The 22,917-nt window shown below is 36.7% G+C and overlaps 1 protein-coding gene across 1 annotated transcript in view; it reads right to left on the reverse strand.

The window, feature by feature from the left end:
- LOC141338169 (E3 ubiquitin-protein ligase RNF123-like) overlaps positions 1 to 22,917 on the reverse strand; it is a 201,681-nt gene that overhangs the window by 142,304 nt on the left and 36,460 nt on the right. The window contains exons 19-24 of the mRNA XM_073843723.1: positions 19,328 to 19,473; positions 8,671 to 8,754; positions 8,469 to 8,576; positions 7,888 to 8,065; positions 7,717 to 7,791; positions 3,290 to 3,377 (exon numbers count right to left, since the gene is read on the reverse strand). Of these exons, the coding sequence (XP_073699824.1) occupies positions 3,290 to 3,377; positions 7,717 to 7,791; positions 7,888 to 8,065; positions 8,469 to 8,576; positions 8,671 to 8,754; positions 19,328 to 19,473 (679 nt within the window). The remainder of the gene's footprint in view (positions 1 to 3,289; positions 3,378 to 7,716; positions 7,792 to 7,887; positions 8,066 to 8,468; positions 8,577 to 8,670; positions 8,755 to 19,327; positions 19,474 to 22,917) is intronic.

Genomic DNA, 22,917 nt, shown 5'->3' on the forward strand with positions numbered 1-22,917 from the left:
ATGCCACTCCCTCGAAGGCGAATCTCAAGAATTGCCTGTGGTGGGGGGCGATCTGGATATGGAAGTATGCATCCTTCAGATCCAGTGAGCAAAACCAGTCCTCTGTGCGTATTTGCGAGAGGATCTGTTTTAGCGTAAGCATTCTGAACGGCCGTCTCATGAGGGCGCGATTCAGGTGTCTGAGATCGAGGATGGGTCGTAGACCGCCATCCTTCTTTGGAACGAGGAAGTAACGGCTGTAGAAGCCTGACTCGCTCTGTGTCGGGGGGACCGTTTCTACGGCGCCCTTGGCCAACAAATTCTTCACCTCTGTGCGCAAGACATCTGCGTCTTTGCTGTGAACTGAGGTGGTGACCATCCCGCGAAAGCGAGGGGGTCTTCGAGCGAACTGGAGTACATAACCTCGTTCTATTATACCCAGAACCCACTTTGACACTCCGGGGATGGCTCGCCATGCCTCAGACCGTGTCGCAAGGGATTGCAATGGATCGCACAGCTGATTGCTGTTTGAAAGCATTTGAAGAGGAAATTTGCTCTTTTCTTGAAAATGTTTGTTTTTTATTTTTTCCGCTATCACAGCGGTTTGCTGTAAGGGCGCTGACACAGAGGGCCCGTGGGTTACAGCCATACTTTTTACAAACATGTGGCCTTTTACACTCGGAACAGAACGGGGTGTAAAAAGGCTTAAAAGAGGCAACTTGGGGGCTGGTCCGGCTTCTGCGAGACTTGACCCCTCCCTCTTCCTGCTCCTGGGATCAGGAAGACGCTGGCGGCGCCTGGTCCAACACCACTCTAGGCCGGGGTCCCTGGCGCTTAGGGAAAGTGAAGCGTTTGGCCGAGCGGGAACGCTGACGGAGCTCCGTCTGAGGAGCTGGTTGGGCAGCTGGGGGCGTGGTCTTCGCAGGCTGCTGAGTCGGCGCCGGTTTGGGGCGACTAGGAGCCGTTGCGGAGCTGGAGCGTTTAGGCAGGAAGTGTTGCATTGCTTGGGACGACTTCTGCGCTGCAGTGAAGCGCTCTGCAAATCCTTCTACAGCTGGTCCAAACAGGCCGGTCGGGGAAATGGGGGAATCAAGGAAGGCGACCTTGTCCGCGTCCTTGATCTCCGTCAAGTTGAGCCATAAGTGGCGCTCCAGCACCACTAAACTGGCCATCGACCTTCCAATAGCCTGTACCGTCATCTTAGTGGCGCGGAAAGCCAGGTCAGTAGCGCTGCGCAGTTCTCTGAGCGGAGCATCATCCAGGCCCAACTCGTCCAAACCGCGGAGGAGCTTTGCTTGGTACACCTGGAGTACCGCCATTGAGTGAAGCGCCGAAGCCGCCTGTCCAGCAGACGAGTACGCTCGTCCAGCGAGGGTAGAGGTCGTCCTGCAGGGCTTGGACGGGTGCGATGCCCTCGCCTTCCAGCCGATGGCGGTGGGCGGGCAAAGGTGCGCGGCCACAGACTCATCCAGCGGGGGAAGTCTATCATAGCCTTTCTCTTCGGCGCCGTCAACCGTAGTGAGGGCTGAGGAAGAGGAAGCATGCAGGCGGGCGGAGTATGGAGCACGCCAGGACTTGGAGATTTCGTCGTGGACTTCAGGGAAGAACGGCGAGGCTCGCTGACGAGGGGCCTGGCGGCGCCCCGGCAGAAACCACTCGTCCAAGCGGCTCCTAGTGGGCTCCTCAGGAGGAGACCAATGCAGTTCCAGCTCCTCCACAGCTTTCGATAGGACACGGAACAGTTCGGCGTCCATACCGGCGCTGGCGGCGCTGGGTTGTGCAGACGGCAAGGGGGCGGGGTCGTGTGACGAGCCCGACAACTCCTCTGTGTCAGATGCGGCCAATGACATGCTGTCATCCTCGCATTCGCTCCCTCCAAAAGAGACCAGGTCGCTCGCAGCAGCGGAGGGACGCTGGTCCGGATGAAGGAAGAGAACTGGCGATTCCTCTCTGTGGGGTGAAAACGAGGCACGCGGGGCTTCAGCTCTGAGTCCTCTTGCCCCACTGCTTCTTCCTGGCAGGCTCCTGCGAGGAAGCAAGCAGGAGGGCGCGAGGGGCGGGGTCGCTTTCTGAAAAGAAAGCTAGCCGCGAGCGTAGAGAAGTGAGACTCATGTTCCCGCAATGGGAACAATCCGGGGCCCAGACACGAGACGCACTCAGCGTGACCGTCAGCGGCGTGCAGAGGGGCTCTGCACGAGCGACAATAACGCCGTGGCATTTGAAACAACGCCGTTGAAATTTGCTCTTAGAAATTGCTCTTTAGCCGTCACCGGATAGCCGCAGGGAATCTAATCAGCTGCAGTGAAGCGCCAATCCGCCGAGCAGTGAAGGATCCGCTGTGAGGCTCGTCGACGGTGAGGAGAGTTTTCTTCCTGAGCGAAGTCAGTCTCTGCGAAGATGTGAAGTCGTCGCTGAAGGAGAAGGATCTGAGTTCCTATGGCGAAATGCTCGCTTATATAGCCAGATGCTCTGCCCCTTTTGGCGCGATCGGGCACGAATCATCGCCATAGGCTCGTGCAGCTCCGCTGCCGAGCCATTGGTTCGTTTCTTTAACACTGCACGAACCAATGGCCGTGCAGTTACACTGCGTTATTGAAATGCTTCAGTCTCAGGAGAAAAAGGAGCTTTTTCCCATAAGCGTCTTACGACGCAGTACGAGTGAAGTATCGAAAGGGAACTAAATAATCAACAACACAGCAAACAAGATAAAACACAAAATAAAGCATTAAATACAAAAATCCATGAAAAGCAAAACAAAACAGAGCAAAACTAAACCATCAAAAACATAGCACAAAACTAAGGGCCAGATTTACTAAAAGCTTGTGCCAGCCGTCTTTTGGTGTTAAAACAGTACTGTCAGGATTTAGTTAAGACACGCAGTGAAGAATTAGCACTGATAAGGCATGGACACAGTTATTTTTGCAGCTGACCTTATTGAGCATTTATTTCTAGGAGTTTCTTTTTCAGACGCAAAATTTATGGGAGGAGAGTATTAAAATGAATCACGCAACACAATTGACTAACGTTTGCACTCGTCCAATTACTTGTATTTGCACCATTATTTTATGCCCTAAAAACACAGGTCTAAGGTCTTAGTGGTAATTTGTTCATTAGGGAAATTATTTTGTTATGTTAAACCATCAAAAACATAACATAAAACAACTGTACGCTTACAATGTATCAGCAAAGCATTCACAAACCTGTATAGAGTATGTTTTCGGTCTAAGGTAAGATAAAAACAAGTAATGCAGTAACAAAAAACATGAATTAATCACTGAATTTTGATGCAAACTCAGGTTTAAGCACTTACTGTTCTTCTGGGATCCTCTCGACAGCACGCAAGGATTGTGGGTAACACACATAACTGGCTAAAGCCTGCATCAGTGAATCTTTGATATCTGTGGAGGAAAATAAAGTAGGAAGAGAAGACATTGTTCAGTGCTTTTTATGATTCAATTAATTCTTGATAAATGAAATCCCCACACTGCATGTCCTGGTTTACTCTGAAATATAAATAAAACGGGCTGCAAATGGCAATTCACATCATCTTTAAAAAGGGCTTATTTCTTGCAGTTGCATGCATGATTGTTGTATCACTTCCAGTTTTAATGAATCAAGAAGCTTTAATGCTTTTCTAACACCTCCGTCTCCCTTTGTTAAGAAAAATGTCCTTGATCAAAACAAAGAGGCAAAAAAAATACTAATTTAACCACTAGAATTGCCAACAAAAAAGAGCTATTCAGGTATAAAAAGCTAGTTGAAATGTGAAACTAATTTATATTAAATACAGACTGTACAACCACCATTGTTAAAAATTATGTATTCGGTAACAGAGCCCACAGAAAACAAGATATAAATAAAAAAAATCTCAATACATCAGCATAAGGGAGAGCAAACATAATGAAAAGCCTGCTTATGAAATGAAATTTAAACAAATGGGTCGTGTCTAATAACATCTGTTCATTTGCTTAGCACATCGCTCATGATTCAGGAGCCGAGAGTATTTCATAGCCCTAACCTTAAACAGGATTAAGAAAATACTACGACTACAACTCATCACGCAAATGACCTCATGTTGCCTGAGAGCTGAGAGAGGAAGCTTTTAATTATACCTTTACGTGAGAAATGAAGCGAAGTGATGAACGGTACAAGCCAACGGCTATATTAGGTTAAAGAATTCCCATTAAAACAGCCAACGAATTGATTATGCTACGTATTTTTGGGCCGCTTGCTTTTTCTAAGTCTTTTCCTGCAGTTAATGGGAACTGAATATTAGCAGAGGCAGGTAGGATGGATGGATAGATGAACTGCAGGGGATAGATGGATGGAAAATAAATACTGTCAGATAGATGGATAGAGGTATGGATGGACAGAGGGATGAAAGAACAGAATGAATGGCAGACAGATAGAAAAATAGTGTTGAATGGATAAAAAGACCTGGATGGATGGATGAAAAAAAAAAAGAATTTGATGGATGGATGAAAAAAAAAAAAAGAATTTGATGGATGGATGAAAAAAAAAAAGAATTTGATGGATGGATGAAAAAAAAAAAAGAATTTGATGGATGGATGAAAAAAAAAAAAAGAATTTGATGGATGGATGAAAAAAAAAAAAGAATTTGATGGATGGATGAAAAAAAAAAAAAGAATTTGATGGATGGATGGAAAAAAAAAAAGAATTTGATGGATGGATGAAAAAAAAAAAAGAATTTGATGGATGGATGAAAAAAAAAAAAGAATTTGATGGATGGATGAAAAAAAAAAAGAATTTGATGGATGGATGGAAAAAAAAGACTTGGATGGATGGATGGATGGATGGATGGATGGATGGATGGATGGATGGAAAAAAAGACTTGGATGGATGGAAAAAGACATGGATGGATGGATGGATTGATGGATTAAAAAAAAGACTTGGATGGATGGAAAAAACGACTTGGATGGCTGGAAAAAGACATGGATGATGGATGGATGGATGGATGGATGGATGGATGGATGGATGGATGGATGGATTAAAAAAAACCTTGGATGGATGGAAAAAAGACTTGGATGGATGGATGGAAAAAGACTTGGATGGATGGATGAAAAAAAGACTTGGATGGATGGATGGATGGTAAAAAAGACTTGGATGGATGGATGGTAAAAAAGACAGATGGATTAATGGATTAAAAATGACTTGGATGGATGGATGAATGGATGGAACATAGACTGTCAGATGGATGGACGGATGGACAGACGGATGGATGGACGGACAGATGGATGGATGGATAGAAAAAACTTTTGGATGGATGGATGAAAAATAAACTTGTATGGATGGATAGATGGACGGATGGCTGTATCAATAGATGGATGATGGATGGATGGAAAAAATACCTGAATGGATGAATGGAAAATAAATACTGACAGATAGACTTGGATGATGGATGAATGGGTGGAAAAATAAGCTGTCAGATGAATGAATAAAAATAGACTGTCAGATGGATGGACAGATTTATGGATGGATGGATGACAAAATAAAATTTTGGATGAATGGATGATGGATGGATGGAAAAAAGACTTGGATGGATGGATGGATGGATGGATGAAAAAAGACTTGAATAGATGGAAATAAATACTGTCGGATGGATGATTGGATGGATGGACAGACAGGTAGATAAATGGAAATGGATTATAGGTTGTATGGACAAAGGAATGGATAGAAAAAAGTGTTGGATCAATAGACAGACGGACAGGTGGATGGATGAAAAAATATACTATCGGATGGATGGATATTTGGATAGATGGACAGACAGACAGACAGATGAAAGAACAGCCAGATGGAAATGGACTATAGGCTGTATGGACAGATGGATGGACGGATGGATGGATGGATGGATGGACGGATGGATACATAGATGGAAAAATAGACTGACGGATGAATGGATGAAAAGTAAATACTGTCGGATGGATGGTTGGATGGACGGAAGGACAGAGAGATGGAAATGGACTATAGTAAAATAGTGTCGGATGGATAGATGGATGGATGGATGGATGGATGGATGGATGGATGGATGGATGGATGGATGGATGGATGGATGGATGGACGGAAAAATAGACTGTCCCATGGATGGATGGATGGACGGATGGATACATAGATGGAAAAATAGACTGACGGATGAATGGATGAAAAGTAAATACTGTCGGATGGATGGTTGGATGGACGGAAGGACAGAGAGATGGAAATGGACTATAGTAAAATAGTGTTGGATGGATGGATGGATGGATGGATGGATGGATGGATGGAAAATAAAATACTGTCAGATAGATGGATGGTTGAATGGACAGACAGACAGAAAGAACAGAATGAAGGACAGACAGATGGAAATGGACTATAGGCTGTATGGACAAATGGATGAATATACAAACCGTGTTGGATGGATGGATGAAAAATAAATACTGTCAGATGGATAATTGGATGGTTGGTTGAATAGACAGACAGACAGAAAGAACAGAATAAAGGAAAAACAGATGTAAATGGACAGAAGGATGGATAGAAAAATTGTGTAGGATGGATGGATGGAAAATAAATGCTGTTGGATAAATGGATGGTTGGATGGATGGACAGACAGATGTACGGAAGAACAGAATGTATTTTATTTAATTTAATTTCATTGATGGAAAAACAGACAGTAGGATGGATAGATGAATGAATGGTTGGATGGACGGACAGACAGAAAGAACCAAATGAAGGACAAAGAGATGGAAATGGACAGAAGGATGGATAGAAAAATAGTGTTGGATAGTTGGATGGAAGGATGGATGGATTGTTGGATGGATGGAAAATAAATACTGTCAAATGGATAGATAGATGGATGGAAGGATGGATGGAAGGATGGATGGAAAATAAATACTGTCAAATGGATAGATAGATGGATTATTGGATGGATGGAAAATAAATACTGTCAAATGGATGGATGGATGGATAGATGTATAGATGGATGGGTTGGATGGACGGACAGTAAGAACCGAATGAAGGACAAAGAGATGAAATGGAAATGGATAGAAGGATGGATAAAAATTGTGATGGATGGATGGATGGATGCATGGATGGATGGATGGAAAATAAATACTGCCAGATGGATAGATAGATGAATGAATGGTTGGATGGATGGACAGACAGAAAGAACCGAATGAAGGACAAAGAGATGGAAACGGACAGAGGGATGGATAGAAAAATAGTGTTGGATGGATGGATGGATGGATGGATGGATGGATGGAAAATAAATACTGTCAGATGGATAGATAGATGAATGGATGGTTGGTTGGTTGGTTGGACGGACAGACAAACTGAATAAAAGACAAAGAGATAAAAATGGAAATGGACAGAAGGATGGACAGAATAATAGTGTTGGATAGTTGGATGGACAGTCGGATGGAAAGCAAAATAAAGTTTTAGACAGAAGAATGGATGGATGGAAAAACAGACTTTTGGTTGGATGGGTGGAAAGACAGATGGAAAAATAGATTGTCTAGATGAAAGGAAAGGAAAAATAAATAGCCTTTCAGATGGTTGTATGGGCAGACAAACAGATGGAAAAGTAGCCAGTCAGATCTAATAGATGAATGGGCGGATGACCAGACCGACAGGTGGATAAATAAACGAATAGATGGACAAGATAAATATACTGTGGGGACTGATGGATGGACAGATAGATAGGTTTATGAATTTATCAAATCAAATGAAGGATTAAAGTGTTCTTACCAGTGCCGACAATGCGTGGATCAGCAAAGTGTTTGGCGAGAATGGCTGCGAGCTGAGTGAGCGTGTCCTCATAACCTGAGAGAGACAAACATCAAACAACAGCCTGAGCATGACACAATCAAAGTTCACATTCATTAGAAGCTGCTGTGACCAGGAATAACTGAGAGAGACCTGGAAGTTCTTCCATGCAGTTGGAGGGACTGAAGTAGTTTTTGAGGGCGCTGTAGCTGTTCATGGCCACGTTGAGGTAGAATTCGGGCATGAATGCGAACAGGGAGCCCGTGCTGTCCGCGTGCTCAATGGTGCGAATACACACCCGGAGGAGCCAGTACACGTCCAGCATCTTCTCCTGCATTCACAGATATCATTTGAATAAAGCAGTATATGCAAAAGCCTCCATCTGAACTTTCTGCAATTTTTGCAGCTGAACGAATGGTTATCATACAACCCTTTTAAAGTTGATTTTAAATATGCAGAAAGATCTTTGATGAATGCGTTGACATTTACTTAAGTTTACATACTACTTCCTTTTCCTAAATGCCCTTTTGAAAAGCCATTTCGTGGCTGACTTAAATGTCTAAAGTTTATGGGGCACATCGTAAGCACAAAGCCCTGATAGTCTTCAGACCACCTCACACTGGGCACTTCATCGTAAAATTATATCCCATGCTGTAGATAAAGAATTGACGCTGCTTGAAATCAGTGAGACAGTTGGTTCACCCTATGTTTTTGGCCAGCGCCGTGAGCAGTACCTTGGAGTAGATGGTGGCGTTGATCCAGGCCAACCTACGACTCAGGTGGTTCAGCTTCTCAGCAAACACTTTTTGGCTCTTCTGCAACTCATCTAAAATATCCGCCCTCTGGTGAATTAAAAAAAAAAAAAACAGAAATACCAATGAAATAGAGAGCCTAATTTATAAAGAAAACAGCCACTTCAATACAGTGAAGTCTTACTCTGCTCGGGCATCGGGCGATCTTCTCTTCCGTGTCCTTTAGGGCGACGGCGTACTCGTGAACATCATCCGATACAACCACCATCTGCAGAAAACATACAACAGAAGTACAAAGACAGCATCAGTCTCTGTTTCACTGTGAGCATGTACAGAAAATTGCCCTTGATCTCGAGCGGCAACATAATCGCTAGCCATCCTGCTGGAGTTCAAAATAGCCACCAATTTTGGAAGTAGGGGGAAAGGGAAAATGATCACATTATGACCTTGTCCTGTGAGCAGAGACGAGGTTTCAGTGGGTAATACTGTAGAGAGCACAAGCCCTCATGACAGAGCAGGTCACTTACAAGACACATAAAAACCAGAACCATACACAATCAGTTATACCAAATTCAGTTGTAATCATTATTATGACTGTAATAAACTCCAATACTCAAGGGGGCGATAGAGTTCCTTCAAATGTTGACTTTGAATGTTTAATTTGCCTAATATTTCAAGATGATTTTCTTTCAAACCTATGTAGCTGGCAACAGCTGACCTAAAACAGAAAACTGACAGCAGAAGTAGTTGCTTTCTGCCCCTTTAGCGCCCCTTGTGGCAAACATGAGAATGCACACAGATGTTTTTGTTTGTTTTTGTTTTTTTCTAAAATTAAGCTTGTGTAGCTAGAAACTTTTGTTTGTTCGATTTTCTCTGAAATTAAGATTGTATAGCTAAAAGCATTTGCATTTATATTTCTTTCAGTGTTAATTTAGTTTTTTATACTATTGTAGTATATTAGTGTTTTGAATTTGCCTTTGCTTTTAGATATTAAGACTTTATCTTAAATGTAGTTTAATTTAATCATATTTTGTGCTTTAGTCATTGTCATTTTATTTATCCAGAACTACATGAGGCAATATAATATACTACGTATTAAACAGAAACCAATACCGTTTTTTTATGCTTTGTTTTGTCTTGTTTTTATTCTTTGCTTGTTTTTATGCTTTGTTCTGTTTAGTTGCTTTTTTTCAGTTTCGTTTTTATGCCTTGTTGTTTGTTTGTTTTTATGCTTTACTCTGTTTTGTGTTTGCTTGTTTGTTCTGTTTTGTTTTGTTTTTTGTTCCATGCTTTGCTCTGTTTTTATGCTTTGCTCTTTTTGTTTGTTTTCATGTTCTGTTCTTTTTTGTTTTTGTTCTGTTTTTATGCTTTCCTCTGTTTTGTGTTTATGCTTTGTTCTGTTTTTATACTTTGCTTTTTTGTTTGCTTGTTTGTTTTTATGCTTTACTCTGTTTTGTGTTTATGCTTTGTTCTGTTTTTATACTTTGCTTTTTTGTTTGCTTGTTTGTTTTTATGCTTTGTTCTGTTTTGTTTTAAGCTTTGCTCTTTTTGTTTGTTTTTATGCTTTGTTCTGTTTTAAGCTTTGCTCTTTTTGTTTGTTTTTATGCTTTGTTCTGTTTTGTTTTTTTAAGCTTTGTTTTTTTTTTTTTTTTTTGTTATATGCTTTGCTCTATTTGTTTGTTTTCATGTTCTGTTCTTTTTTGTTTTTGTTCTGTTTTTTATGCTTTACTCTGTTTTGTGTTTATGCTTTGTTCTGTTTTTATACTTTGCTTTTTTTGTTTGCTTGTTTGTTTTTATGCTTTGTTCAGTTTTGTTTTAAGCTTTGCTCTTTTTGTTTGTTTTTATGCTTTATGTTCTGTTTTGTTTTTTTAAGCTTTGTTGTTTTTTGTTTGTTTGTTATATGCTTTGCTCTATTTTGTTTCTATGCTTTGTTCTGTTCAGATGTTTTGTTATGTGTTGTTTTTATACTTTGCAGTTTTGCTTGTTTTATGTATTGTTTTGTGTTTATTAGGGCCGGGACTCGATTAAAAAAAATAATCTAATTAATTAGAGGCTTTGTAATTAATTAATCGAAATTAATCGCATTTTAATCGCATATAAATATTTGACCTGAGAACAGTGAGGAGTAAGTTTTTTTCATATGGATTTTTAATTATACCATTGAATGACTGAATACATAAGCTTAAGCAACAAAATATTGTTTATTTTTGTTCAACCAAGTTCAACAGACCAGTGCAATATTGCCATTAAGTGTAGCAATAGGCTCGATGTCCTGCGGTGAGATGCGAATTCCTTGTTGCATAGCTTGCACACAACCATGCTCTTATCGACGCTTCCATCCATTCGTTTTTTATAACAAAATTTCCCATCCACAGGGCCAACCAAAGCGGTCTCATCAGCTTCTTTGCCCATGTTCACTGTGGTTTGTTTTTTTTCTGAACGCTAGTTGGTGCTCCAGTATAATCGGTCCGCCGAAACTTATCCAGTGAGAAACGTTCCGCAGTGCAAAAATAAGTGCGATTAAAATGCGCAAAAAAAAAATTTAACGCGTTATTTTTGTGTAATTAATTAATCTAAATTAACGCGTTAAAGTCCCGGCCCTAGTGTTTATGCTTTGTTCTTCTTGTTTTTTAAGATGTGTTGTTTTTTGTTTGTTTTTATGCTTTACTCTGTTTTGTTTATGCTTTGTTCTGTTTTAATGTTTTGTTTAGGTTTTTTGTTTTATGCTATTTTCAGTTTATGCTTTACTCTTTTTGTTTTTTTGTTTGTTTGTTTTTATGTTTTGTTCTGTTTTGTTTCACAAACTTCGCAAACGTTAGTAAACCTGATTTTGTTGCTCAAAAAACTGAATAAAGTCAGTTTGTGCTAAACAGTCATAGTACTGTCGTGACCACCCATGGAAGACTGACTAAAGTCATTATTTTTGTTTTCTTTGCGCACAAATATTATTCTTGTAGCTTTATAAAAATACTGATGTCACAAGAACTGTTTTAACAACATCCTTACTAACATCCTTTTTTTTTTGTCTATGCAGGGTCAGAAAGCTCTTAGATTTCATAAAAAAATATCTTAATTCGTGTTCTGAAGATGAACAAAGGCATTACGGGTTTGGAACGTGAAAATTCATTTTTGGGTGAACTGTCCCTTTAAGTTCACAAACTTATGTAGGGTGTGTCATCGGCTTTGGATGGAAGCTACCAGCTTTAAGAAAAGGAAAAAAAAAAAATATCAGTATTAAGCTCATTTCCATTTGCGAAACCGCTTTAGGCTGCTCCCAAAATATAAGGCTCGGATTATATATTGGGATTATGGTCATGCAGTTCTCTCAAACTCAGAGGAAATAAAAAATGCATTACAACTTAATGAAATGACAAGGTGTGGTGGTGGCACTTCACGTTGTCGCTGAGTTCTTCTGCATATCCATAATAAAGACAAGAGTCCTGATGGCACAGTGCCAAGCCAATTAACAAAGCCTTTACGAAATCCATGCAAGTCAAATCAGACAGTTTTGCTTGACAGGCTACAGCGTAAATCTCATCAGGATCCAACAGCGTTGGGGAGAAATCACAGCGTGAGCTGAGCCACTTTCAATTCGCTTCCAAAGCCACGGTACGTCACAGATGGATCACATCAATATCAACAACTACTTCCTCTTACCGTGCCATCCCTTTCAATTTTAATTAAATTTGACTTGCACGGCACTTTTCACAAATGAATATTGTTCTAAAGCAGAAACAAAGAAAAGCGTCTTCCAAACCCCACTGGTGCAGTGATTCGCATCAGCAGTGGCATTGAGAAACTCCCTGGAGGAAGAAACCTTGAGATTAATTACTTTAGAAAACTGAAGTGCAAAGCAATGCAGAATTGTCTTCTTGCTGCTGCAGCCTAGCGGTTGAAGATTTTGGCTGGTGACCAAAAGGTTGCAGGTTCAAATCCCACAAGGGGTGAGGATGATACTTAACCTGAGGTTACTCCTGGGACATTGGCTGTGCAAATCACTTTGGATGAAAAAGATTTGCTAAATGACTAATTAACAGGGTCAAGAATGAGGACTCGGACAAGGACCAAATGGCAATAAATCTCGGCTTTGACAAAGAAATAAATTGCTGTTACTCACCAGTTGACTGGTATCATTTTTATGAACTAAAACAGAACTGTCAGACCCTCAATGCAAGTGGTCTGTGTAATTAAAATGATACATGTGTGATTAAAAGCATACATTAAAAATGCAACCTATCTGTTAAAGAAAACAATTATTGTGTTACAATTCACTCATGATTGGAAATTAGGCAAAAAAAGGTATCTTGGAGTCATTTTATTTCTCCAGAAGTGGCAAAATAATATACTATGCATTAAATAGAAAATAACACTGACATTGTTTTAATGCTTAGTTCCGTTTTGTTTTTGTTTTTATATGCTTTGCTCTGTGTTGTTTTTATGCTTTGTTGTTTTGTTTGTTTGTTTGTTTTTTTTGCTTGTTTTTATTAATTGTTCTGTTTTGTTTTTTTAATTTTATGCATTTTTTTAGTTTTGTTTTTATGCTTTGTTGTTTTGTTTTCTGTTTGTTTGTTTATGTTTTTTCTGTTTACTTGCTTTGTTCTGTTTTTTTATGCTCTGTTTTGTTTTTGTTTTTTTAGTTTGTTTATGTTTTTTTCCTGTTTAGTTGATTTGTACTGTTGTTTTTTATTCTGTTCTGTTTTCTTTTTCTATGCGCTTTGTTCTGTTTTGTTTTTATTATTTTTAAGCATGTTTCTGTTTTTTATGCGTTGTTGTTGTTTTTTGCATGTTTATATTTTTATGTTTAGTTGCTTTGTTGTGTTTTTTTTAATGCTAAATTTTGTTTTTGTTTTGTTGATTTGTTTTTTGTTTATGCTTTGCTCTGTTTAGTTTTTTATTTGTAAGCATTTTTCAGTTTTTTTCTGTTTAGATGCTTTTGCGTTTAGTTTTTTTTAGTTTGCGCTGTTTTGTGTTTTATGCTTGTTTAGTTTGATTTTTGTTTATACTTTGTTCTGTTTTGTTTTTTGTTTTATGCATTATTCTGTTTTGTTTATGCTTTGTTTTGTTTTTTGTTTGTTTATGCTTTGTTCAGTTTTTGATTTGTATGCGTTTTTTATTCCTTTTTTGTTTCTATGCCTTTTCTGTTTAGCTGATTTTTTCTGTTGTTTTTTTATTCTGTTCTGTTATGTTTCACTCTTTTTGTTTGCTTATGCTTTGCTCTGTTTTGTTTTTATTCTTTCTTCTGTTTTGTTTTCACTCTTTTTGTTTGCTTATGCTTTGCTCTGTTTTGTTTTTATTCTTTCTTCTGTTTTGTTTTCACTCTTTTTGTTTGCTTATGCTTTGCTCTGTTTTGTTTTTATTCTTTCTTCTGTTTTGTTTTCACTCTTTTTGTTTGCTTATGCTTTGCTCTGTTTTGTTTTTATTCTTTCTTCTGTTTTGTTTTTTGTGCTTTCTTGTTTTGTTTGTTTATTCGTTTATATTCTTTGTTAAGTTCTGTTTTTTTATGCTTTGTTTTATTTTTGTTGTGTTTGTTTTTATGCTTTGTGTTTGTTTTCATGCTTTGTTCTGTTTTTTATGATTTGTTGTTTTGCTTTTGTTTTGTTTTTTTATGCTTTGTTGTTTTTATGCTTTGTTCAGTTTAGTTTTTTATGTATTTCTCAGTTTTTTTTTTATGCTTTGCTGTGTTTTGGTTTAGTTTCTTTTTATGCTTTATTCAGTTTCATTTTATTTTTTATGCATTTTTCAGTTTTTTATGCTTTGCCCTATTTAGTTTTTTTGTTTGTTTTTATGTCTTGTTTTTTATTATTTGTTCAGTTTTTTTATGCTTTGTTCTATTTGGTTTTGGTTTTCATGCTTTTATCTGTTTTCTTTTTTATTTTATTTTTTGTTTGTTTGCTTGTGTTTTGTTTTGTTTCGTTTTGCTTGTTATTTTTTCATTGTTCTGTTTCGGTTTGCTTTCTGTTCCATTTCGTTTTTTAGTTTTCTTTATTTTATTTTATTTTATTTTATTTTATTTGTGTGTGTGTGTGTGTGTGTGTGTGTGTGTGTGTGTGTGTGTGTGTGTGTGTACCTGGTATTCATCACGTTGTGGGGACCAAATGTCCCCATAAGGATAGGAATACCAGTAGATTTTGACCTTGTGGGGACATTTCTCAGGTCCCCATGAGGAAACAGGCTTATAAATCATGCACAATGAGTTTTTTGAGGAAGTAAAAGTATGCACAATCTCCTGTGAGGGCTAGGTTTAGGTGTAGGGTAGGTGTAGGGCGATAGAAACTACAGTTTGTACAGTATAAAACCATTACGCCTATTAAATGTCCCAATAAAACATGTAAACCCAACGTGCGTGTGTGTGTGTGTGTGTGTGTGTGTGTGTGTGTGTGTGTGTTTTAATATTTTTAACAACTGATTATTTTGAAATGTTAGAGTGTCTGATAACTAAATTACTCATTAAAGCATAATTACGATTTTATAAGTCTTTGTTTACAGATTTCTTCTTGGTAATTACAGTCTGGCATTAAGCGAAAAGACTGAAAATCAAAAACAGAAAATATTTATGACTGACACATTCACCCACCATTAAGCAAGAGCAAAAATAATACTATTTTCCTTTCTGAATGACACTGTTATCCTTTTCTCTAATAGATTATTTGCATCACGCCGGATGTTGTAATCCCATTAATATAGAGCCAAGACGATGCACCGTTTCCATAGTTACGTAACACTTTTCTTTTGATGAATGACAGCTTGTTTGATAAATTACTCACAGCTCACAATCTGACAGTCAGTTCTCAGCCATTTCAATAATGCATTTGATTGGCCCTTCACAACCATTTTCTGAAACAAAAGCGCCGGTAGGATTAATTAAAACTGTATGAATAAAACAAAGCACTCAAGACAACGGTGTTTAAGAAAAAGATCACCTAAAAGTGAAAAACTGTCATCATTTACAGTACTCTCAATGGAGAGATTGAGACATATAATAAAAGGAGCTGTCAAGCAGCCAAAAAAAAAGCTACATAAAAGCAGCCTATGTGACTCATGCACTATATTTCCAAATCTTCCAAAGCTATATTTTCAGTTTACGTGAAAAAAAACAGACAGTATTTTAACTCAAATCCCACTGTGTATAATACATGGCTACATTTGAATGGCCAATGGAGAAAGATATTCTTCTGGAACAGCCAAAGCTTGATCAGAACAAGAGGAAATGATGACAGGACTTTCATTTTTGGATGATCTAGACCGAAACAGAAAGCAAAAATAAAAAGACTAGATATGCATAGGAATTCAGCATTGAGAGGCAGAGAAACAGCGAGAATCTCTACTACAGAAAGCAATCACTCTCCATGATTGAAACGCCTTTTCTTCAAGCGTAAGGACACACACAGGGAGACAAAGGTTGATGTGCTACAGAACTCCGCCGAGAGAAGCACTTTACGAAGAGCATGAATTATATAGACTTCACGAGCATCGAGTGCGCCGCAGTTTTTCTGTTTGACTCTTTTCTCCTCGCTGCTGAGAGAGTGAAACATTAAAACCGCTGCTGGCAGGACAGAGTCCATGTATTACCCAGCAGTGACTCACTGTTGAAAGCAACGACACGTCGACAAAAAGCGTTTGTCAGAGACGAGTCCCTCTCTAAATCAAACAGGAGTTTTTCAACAAATCCAGGAGAGTGAATTTGAAGAAACTCAGGAGTAAAATGAAGAATGAGGACTGAACTTTTTTGTTGCTTACAAAGAAATATCTAGGATTAATTTAACTTTCGAATACAAAGGGAAAAAACGAAAAAACTCATATTTAGCACAAAGATGCTGAAAGCTACTTTTATGAAGTTTTAATATTAAATTTGGCTTAATGAGTCTTAATTGTCCAGGAAACAACACTTCAAAATGCTTGAAATTTTTGTAACAGTGTAATTTGCATAAAACACACACACACACACACACACACACACACACACACACACACACACACACACACACACACACACACACACATGCAGTACAGACCAAAAGTTTGGACACACCTTCTCATTCAAAGAGTTTTCGTTATTTTCATGACTATGAAAATTGTAGATTCACACTGAAGGAATCAAAACTATGAATTAACACATGTGGAATTATATTTAATTCTATAAAATATTTAATCCTATTTACTATACATATATATACACTATATATACATCTGCACAACACAACTGATGGTCCCAACCCCATTTATAAGGCAAGAAATCCCACTTATTAACCTGACAGGGCACACCTGTGAAGTGAAAACCATTTCAGGTGACTACCTCTTGAAGCTCATCAAGAGAATGCCAAGAGTGTGCAAAGCAGTAATCAAAGCAAAAGGTGGCTACTTTGAAGAACCTAGAATTTGACATATTTTCAGTTGTTTCACACTTTTTTGTTATGTATATAATTCCACATGTGTTAATTCACAGTTTTGATGCCTTCAGTGTGAATCTACAATTTTCATAGTCATGAAAATAAAGAAAACTTTGGTTCAAAGGTGTGTCCAAACTTTTGGTCTGTACTGTGTGTATATATATATTTATTTATTTATATATTTATTTATTTATTTATACACACACACACACACACACACATACACATATATATACATATATACATATATATATATATATATAGAGTATATAAGTGTATAAAATATACAAATTATTGGAAACTTTCTCAGTACAAGTTAATCTAAGATTTTTGTTTGTTTTAAAATAATTTAGAGGTGTTATATTCCTCGTAATAAATAAGCAGGTTATTTAAAAATATTTGTCTGATAATATACACTGATTAATAATGATTTTACATCACAGTATCTTTAATCTATAGAACTTAATTAAATAAAAAATAGCACTTAATTAATAAATAAGAACTTACATTTAGCATTACATTAATGAAAGCTAATATTATGAAGTTTTAATTTTTATTTGGCTTTTATTTGACCAAACGTCCATGTATACCGTTTCAAGAATGACAAACACGGGTTTAAAAAAATGTGCGAGTAAATCGGCTAAATACGCCAGTCATTGCTATGATTGACAGTAATAACCGGACAAAACATCTGACAAGCTGATGTCAAAAAAAAAGGCCATTAAATGATTCAGACTAAATTCAGAGTAACAAAACTACAGCAGTTAACAAGTTTGTGTTGTTTAAATATAGGCTATTTAATAGCTTTTACAGTTCAAGATAAAGCTTAAAAGATGTAATTAATAAATTATATAAAATATTTAAAAATTCATATCGATTCATATTGAGTGCATTATTTAATTCTTATACCATTAATATTTAACTTATTTAATTTGTAGTGAACTATATGTAAGTATTTAAGTAATTCACCCTTATAGGCTGTTTGTGTCTGAGCTTATTTATTTATTTCAATGACTTTCTGCACTTGCTATACTCTATACTTCAGTGTTGTAAAAGTACTACAATTTATCATACTAGTCATTTCTTAAAAATTGAAAAGCAAGACGTCTTGAAAAAAACTAGGGAGTTGAAATAGCAGCTGCAGCCAATGATTGATCATCTGCTGCCATCTTCTGGTTATATGGGTAATTTCATGTCATTTTCATCTTAAAAAGACGTTTTCCGTTAAAAGACATTTCGTCATTAAAAGACATGTCGTCTTTATGAATGAAAAGTGAATCTTTGAAGTGAATTGTTTTATGCTTAATGCTTAAAAACAGAATTATATTCAATTATATCAAATGTATTATATAAATTAATATTGCATTTAATTTTAAAATATGCATAAATATGGAAAAAATCTTGCATTTAAAAATTACAATATTCAATATTTATTTATTATTATTATTATTGTTATTATTATTATTATTATTATTTATTTATATATTTATTTATTAATTTATATACCAAATCACAATTTCATAGATAATTTATAATATTCCTGACATTAAATATAAACTGACTTTTTTCTTTCATTTGGCTTCATTTTGAACAACAGGTTATTAAAAAATATTTGTCTGATAACATATGATTAATTTAGGTTTTATATTTGCTTCTTGAAAAAATATTAATAAACTATAGCAATTAAAATGTGACATAATAATAATAATAATAATAATAATAATATTTATTATTATTATTATTATTATTATTATGCTGTAGACCCGAACAAATATTTTTATATAAATATATAAATATAAATATAAATATAAATATATATATATATATATATATATATAGAGAGAGAGAGAGAGAGAGAGAGAGAGAGAGAGAGAGAGAGAGAGAGAGAGAGAGAGAGAGAGAGAGAGAGAGAGAGAGAGAGAGAGAGAGAGAGAGAGAGAGAGAGAGAGAGATTTAGATATTGCAAGTGTCGGGCATCTTCAAAAAAAAATAAAAAAATAAAAACCCTATAATCAGCCACTTAAATTCTTTGAAAACAATACTAAATTTGGTTCAAATCAAGAATTGGGCTCTCTCTGGCATGAAGTCATTGAAATATATGAAAAAATATGAGATGTATGTTATTGTAAACTAATGTGATAATTGTATATTTGCATAAAAAAATACTTACTTTCATTTGATTATGAGGTGAAATATAACCTGAAAATGTTTAGATTTTTTCTGTAAAATAAAGCAATTTCTAAGCCCTAAACCTCTCAGACATGCTTTCAAATTCAGATGCGATTGATGTGTGACACTCTCAACCCCGTTGGAGCGACATAAAGGCAAAACCATTAAGACAAGCATCATCAGATGTCAGTAACACAGCTCGGACCTCGGGCCCGTGTCTCCTCCACCCGTTTGAGTGTGACGCGCCCCACAGGGCGGCAGCGAGCAGGTCTCTCAGAGCCGTACCTTGCCAAGCTGCTGATGAACGCTCAGATTGTACATCATCACAACCCCATCCAGAATCTCCAGCAGGGACTTCTCTGTGATTGGCTGGTCAGGCTCTTCTATCGGTCGCCCCAGCAACAGCCCATCGTTACCATGGCTTCCCTCGACTGGAGACGGCAGAGGGGAGATGGGGAGAAAGAAAAGAGGTTAAAAACGCGTCATGTTCCCCCAGAGTTCAGCGGTAGATTCATTTGTTTCCTTTTCTAAGACGCTCGCTGCTAAGCTAATTAGTTTGCATCTGATTTCCTTTGAAGCTGCTTCTTTGGATCAGTATTTAAGTCATGTTGTCCTGTAAAAAATATCAAAACATCCTTTTAAACAACATATACAGTATTTGGTTACGATATTAAGTTATACTACTGGAGATATGTATTTATATTTTCTGAAAATATCTTGAATTAAATTTTTCTTACCCCATTGGCAAACACTTTTTTTAAAAGCATAAACCTCATGAAAATGTATTCGATTTCTGATTAAAACAAGCAAAAACACTGTCAATGGGGGAGGAAATCAATTTAATTATTCGAAAATAAAAGTAAAAGAAGTAAAACAATTGTTTGCGTTGAATATACCTTCATGTATTTTTTTTTCTTTTGCATGATTTGCATTTTTACATCATTTAAAGCACAAAAATCCAATCAGTTTTGTTAGATTGATGCTTAAAACAAGACAAAAAGGTATTTGTCAATAGCATAAGTAAGTAACATTTTTTAAGTAGGCATTCTCTCATTTTGCTTCGAATAAATTTATTAACAATTAATACACTAAGAAGTAAAACTCCTTCTAGATGGTTTGTCCAAGTTACACCAAAATTGTCTCAGATCATCTTCACACAATACTGCCAAAAAGTTGTTATTTAATATACAAAACCATTTTCGTGAAGCATGTTAACAAATTGTATAAAACCTGTGCAAAAATGGACATGAGGCTATATTTTTGCAACACTTCAGTAGATTTGGAACAAAGTTGACATTTTTGTGTATATATTCTAAACAGTTTGACCAAAACTCATAAAAACATGATACCACATTTTCCTATGTCAGTCATTTTGAGTGTGGACCACTTCAAATTTTTAGTAAAATTATGTATTTATTAAATGCTTTAGCGCATTGTTATGAATCTTATGAATTTTATAGAAGGGAAAGTTATGAAATTTGGCACACAGATAGAGGACAGCCTTATCATTAACCACTGCAAATTTGGAGTCTCTAACTCAAACTCTCTAGCGCCACCAACAGGCCAAATTTGCACTAATATTACTGATAATAGCTTTTGAGCTGTAAGGTGTAAAAGCATTTTTTCCTCCCTCTGATTCCTTGGCTCATACGGAGTCAAACACATACCAAAACTTAAAATTCTACCATGCAAGATTTTTCTCAATTTTGAATTTTCTGAAATATCCACTTTTTTAAGAACTCATCTTAGACAGTTTGTCCATTGTTCTGGCAAAAGATTATGAAAAGCTTTACCAAACCATTTTTGCAAAGCATGTTGACAAATTTGACAAAGTTGCAAAAAAGTGCAAATGTGGACATGAGGCTATAGCTTTGCAACGCTAAAATCGACCAGAGACTAAATATCTGCAATGCTTTAGTGGATTCTGACCAAACTTGGTATGTGTTATAACAAGCACCACAACATTTTTGTAGTAAAATGCTTTGTTTTTGTTATAATTCTTAAGACTCTTAAAGAACCGCTTGCGGGAAAGTTATGAAATTTGGCACACAGATAGAGAGGACAGTATCATCCTTATCAACAGTAAATTCGGAGTCTCTAACACAAACTCTCTTGCGCCACCAACAGTCCAAATTTGCACTTATATGTCTGCTAAAACGTTTTGAACTGTAAGCAATTTTTGTAGTAGAACACTGTATTTTTCACAATGCTCTAGCATATTGTTATGAATCTTGTGAATTTTATAGAACTGTCTGTGGGAAAGTTATTAAATTTGGAACTTCCTTAACCACTGCAAATTTGGAGTCTCTAACTCAAACTCTCTAGCACCACCAAAAGGCCAAAATAGCACTCATGTTTCTGCGAATAGCTTTTGAGCTGTAAGGTGTAAAAGCATTTTTCCACCCTCTGATTCCTTGGCTCATACGGAGTCTAACACATACCAAAACTTAAAATTCTACCATGCAAGATTTTTCTCAATTTTGAATGTTCTGAAATATCCACTCTTTCAAACTCATCTTAGACAGTTTGTCCATTGTTCTGGCAAAAGATTATCAAAAGCTTTACCTTAACAACAGTACATTTGGAGTCTCTAACTCAAACTCTCTAGCACCACCAACAGTCCAAATTTGCACTTATATTTCGGCTAATAAGTTTTGAACTGTAAGCAATTTTTGTAGTAGAACACTGTATTTTTCAAAATGCTCTAGCATATTGTTATGAATCTTGTGAATTTTATAGAACCGTCTGTGGGAAAGTTATTAAATTTGGAACACAGATAGAGGACAGTATCATCCTTAACCACTGCAAATTTGGAGTCTCTAACTCAAACTCTCTAGCGCCAACAATAGGCTAAATTTGCACTCATGTTTCTGCTAATAACTTTTGAACCCTAACTTTGTTTAACAGCACAACATTTCTAAACAGTTTGACCAAAAATCATAAGAGTGATCTTGTTAGATTTGAAGCAGCATATCGAATCAAACGATACTAAATTTTCCTATGTGAGACATTTTTAGTGTGGACCATTTCGAATTTGGTAGTAAAATGCTGCATTTTTCAAACGCTTTGGTGTATTGTGATTAATCTTGTGAATTTTAAAGAAAAAAAAAAGTCCTTGGCTCATAGAGTCGAATGCATACCAAAATGTGAGATTCTACTGGTCAAGATTTTTCTCAATTTAAAATTTTCGGAAAAATCTACTTTTTCAAACTCATCCTAGATGGTTTGTCCAATTTTCACGAAATTTGGCTCAGATCATCTTCAAAGCATTCTGGCAAAATAATTTGACAAAAGCTCTTTGATATACCAAACCATTTTCGTAAAGCGTGTTAACGAATTTGACAAAGTTTGTGCTAAAATCGACATGGGACTAAATATCTGCAATGCTTCAGTGGATTCTGACCAAACTTGGTATGTGTAAAGTATGATCTGAGAGCACATGAGTAGTTTCGGCACAGCACCACCTACTGGTCAAAATAAATAAAAATCTGAAATTTTTGTGTATAATTTCTAAATAGTTTTACCAAAAATCATTAGAGCAGCACATCAAATCAAACGATACCAATTTTTCCAATGTCAGCCATTTTGAGCGTGGACTATTTAATTTTTAATTGGCTCAGATCATCTTCAGAGCAGTCTGGCAAAAAATTATCAAAAGCTTGTCAATACACCAAACCATTTTCGTAAAGTGCGTTAAAGAATTTGAGAAAGTTTGTGCAAAAATGGACATGAGGCTATTATATCTGCAATGCTTCGCTGGATTCTGATCAAACTTGGTATATGTGTTCGTCAGTATGACCTGAGAGCACAGCACCACCTACTGGTCAAATATTGACATTTTTGTTTATAATTTCTGAACAGTTTGTTCAAAAACT

Source organism: Garra rufa, chromosome 7 (assembly GCF_049309525.1).
Source record: "Garra rufa chromosome 7, GarRuf1.0, whole genome shotgun sequence".
Taxonomy (NCBI): domain Eukaryota; kingdom Metazoa; phylum Chordata; class Actinopteri; order Cypriniformes; family Cyprinidae; genus Garra; species Garra rufa.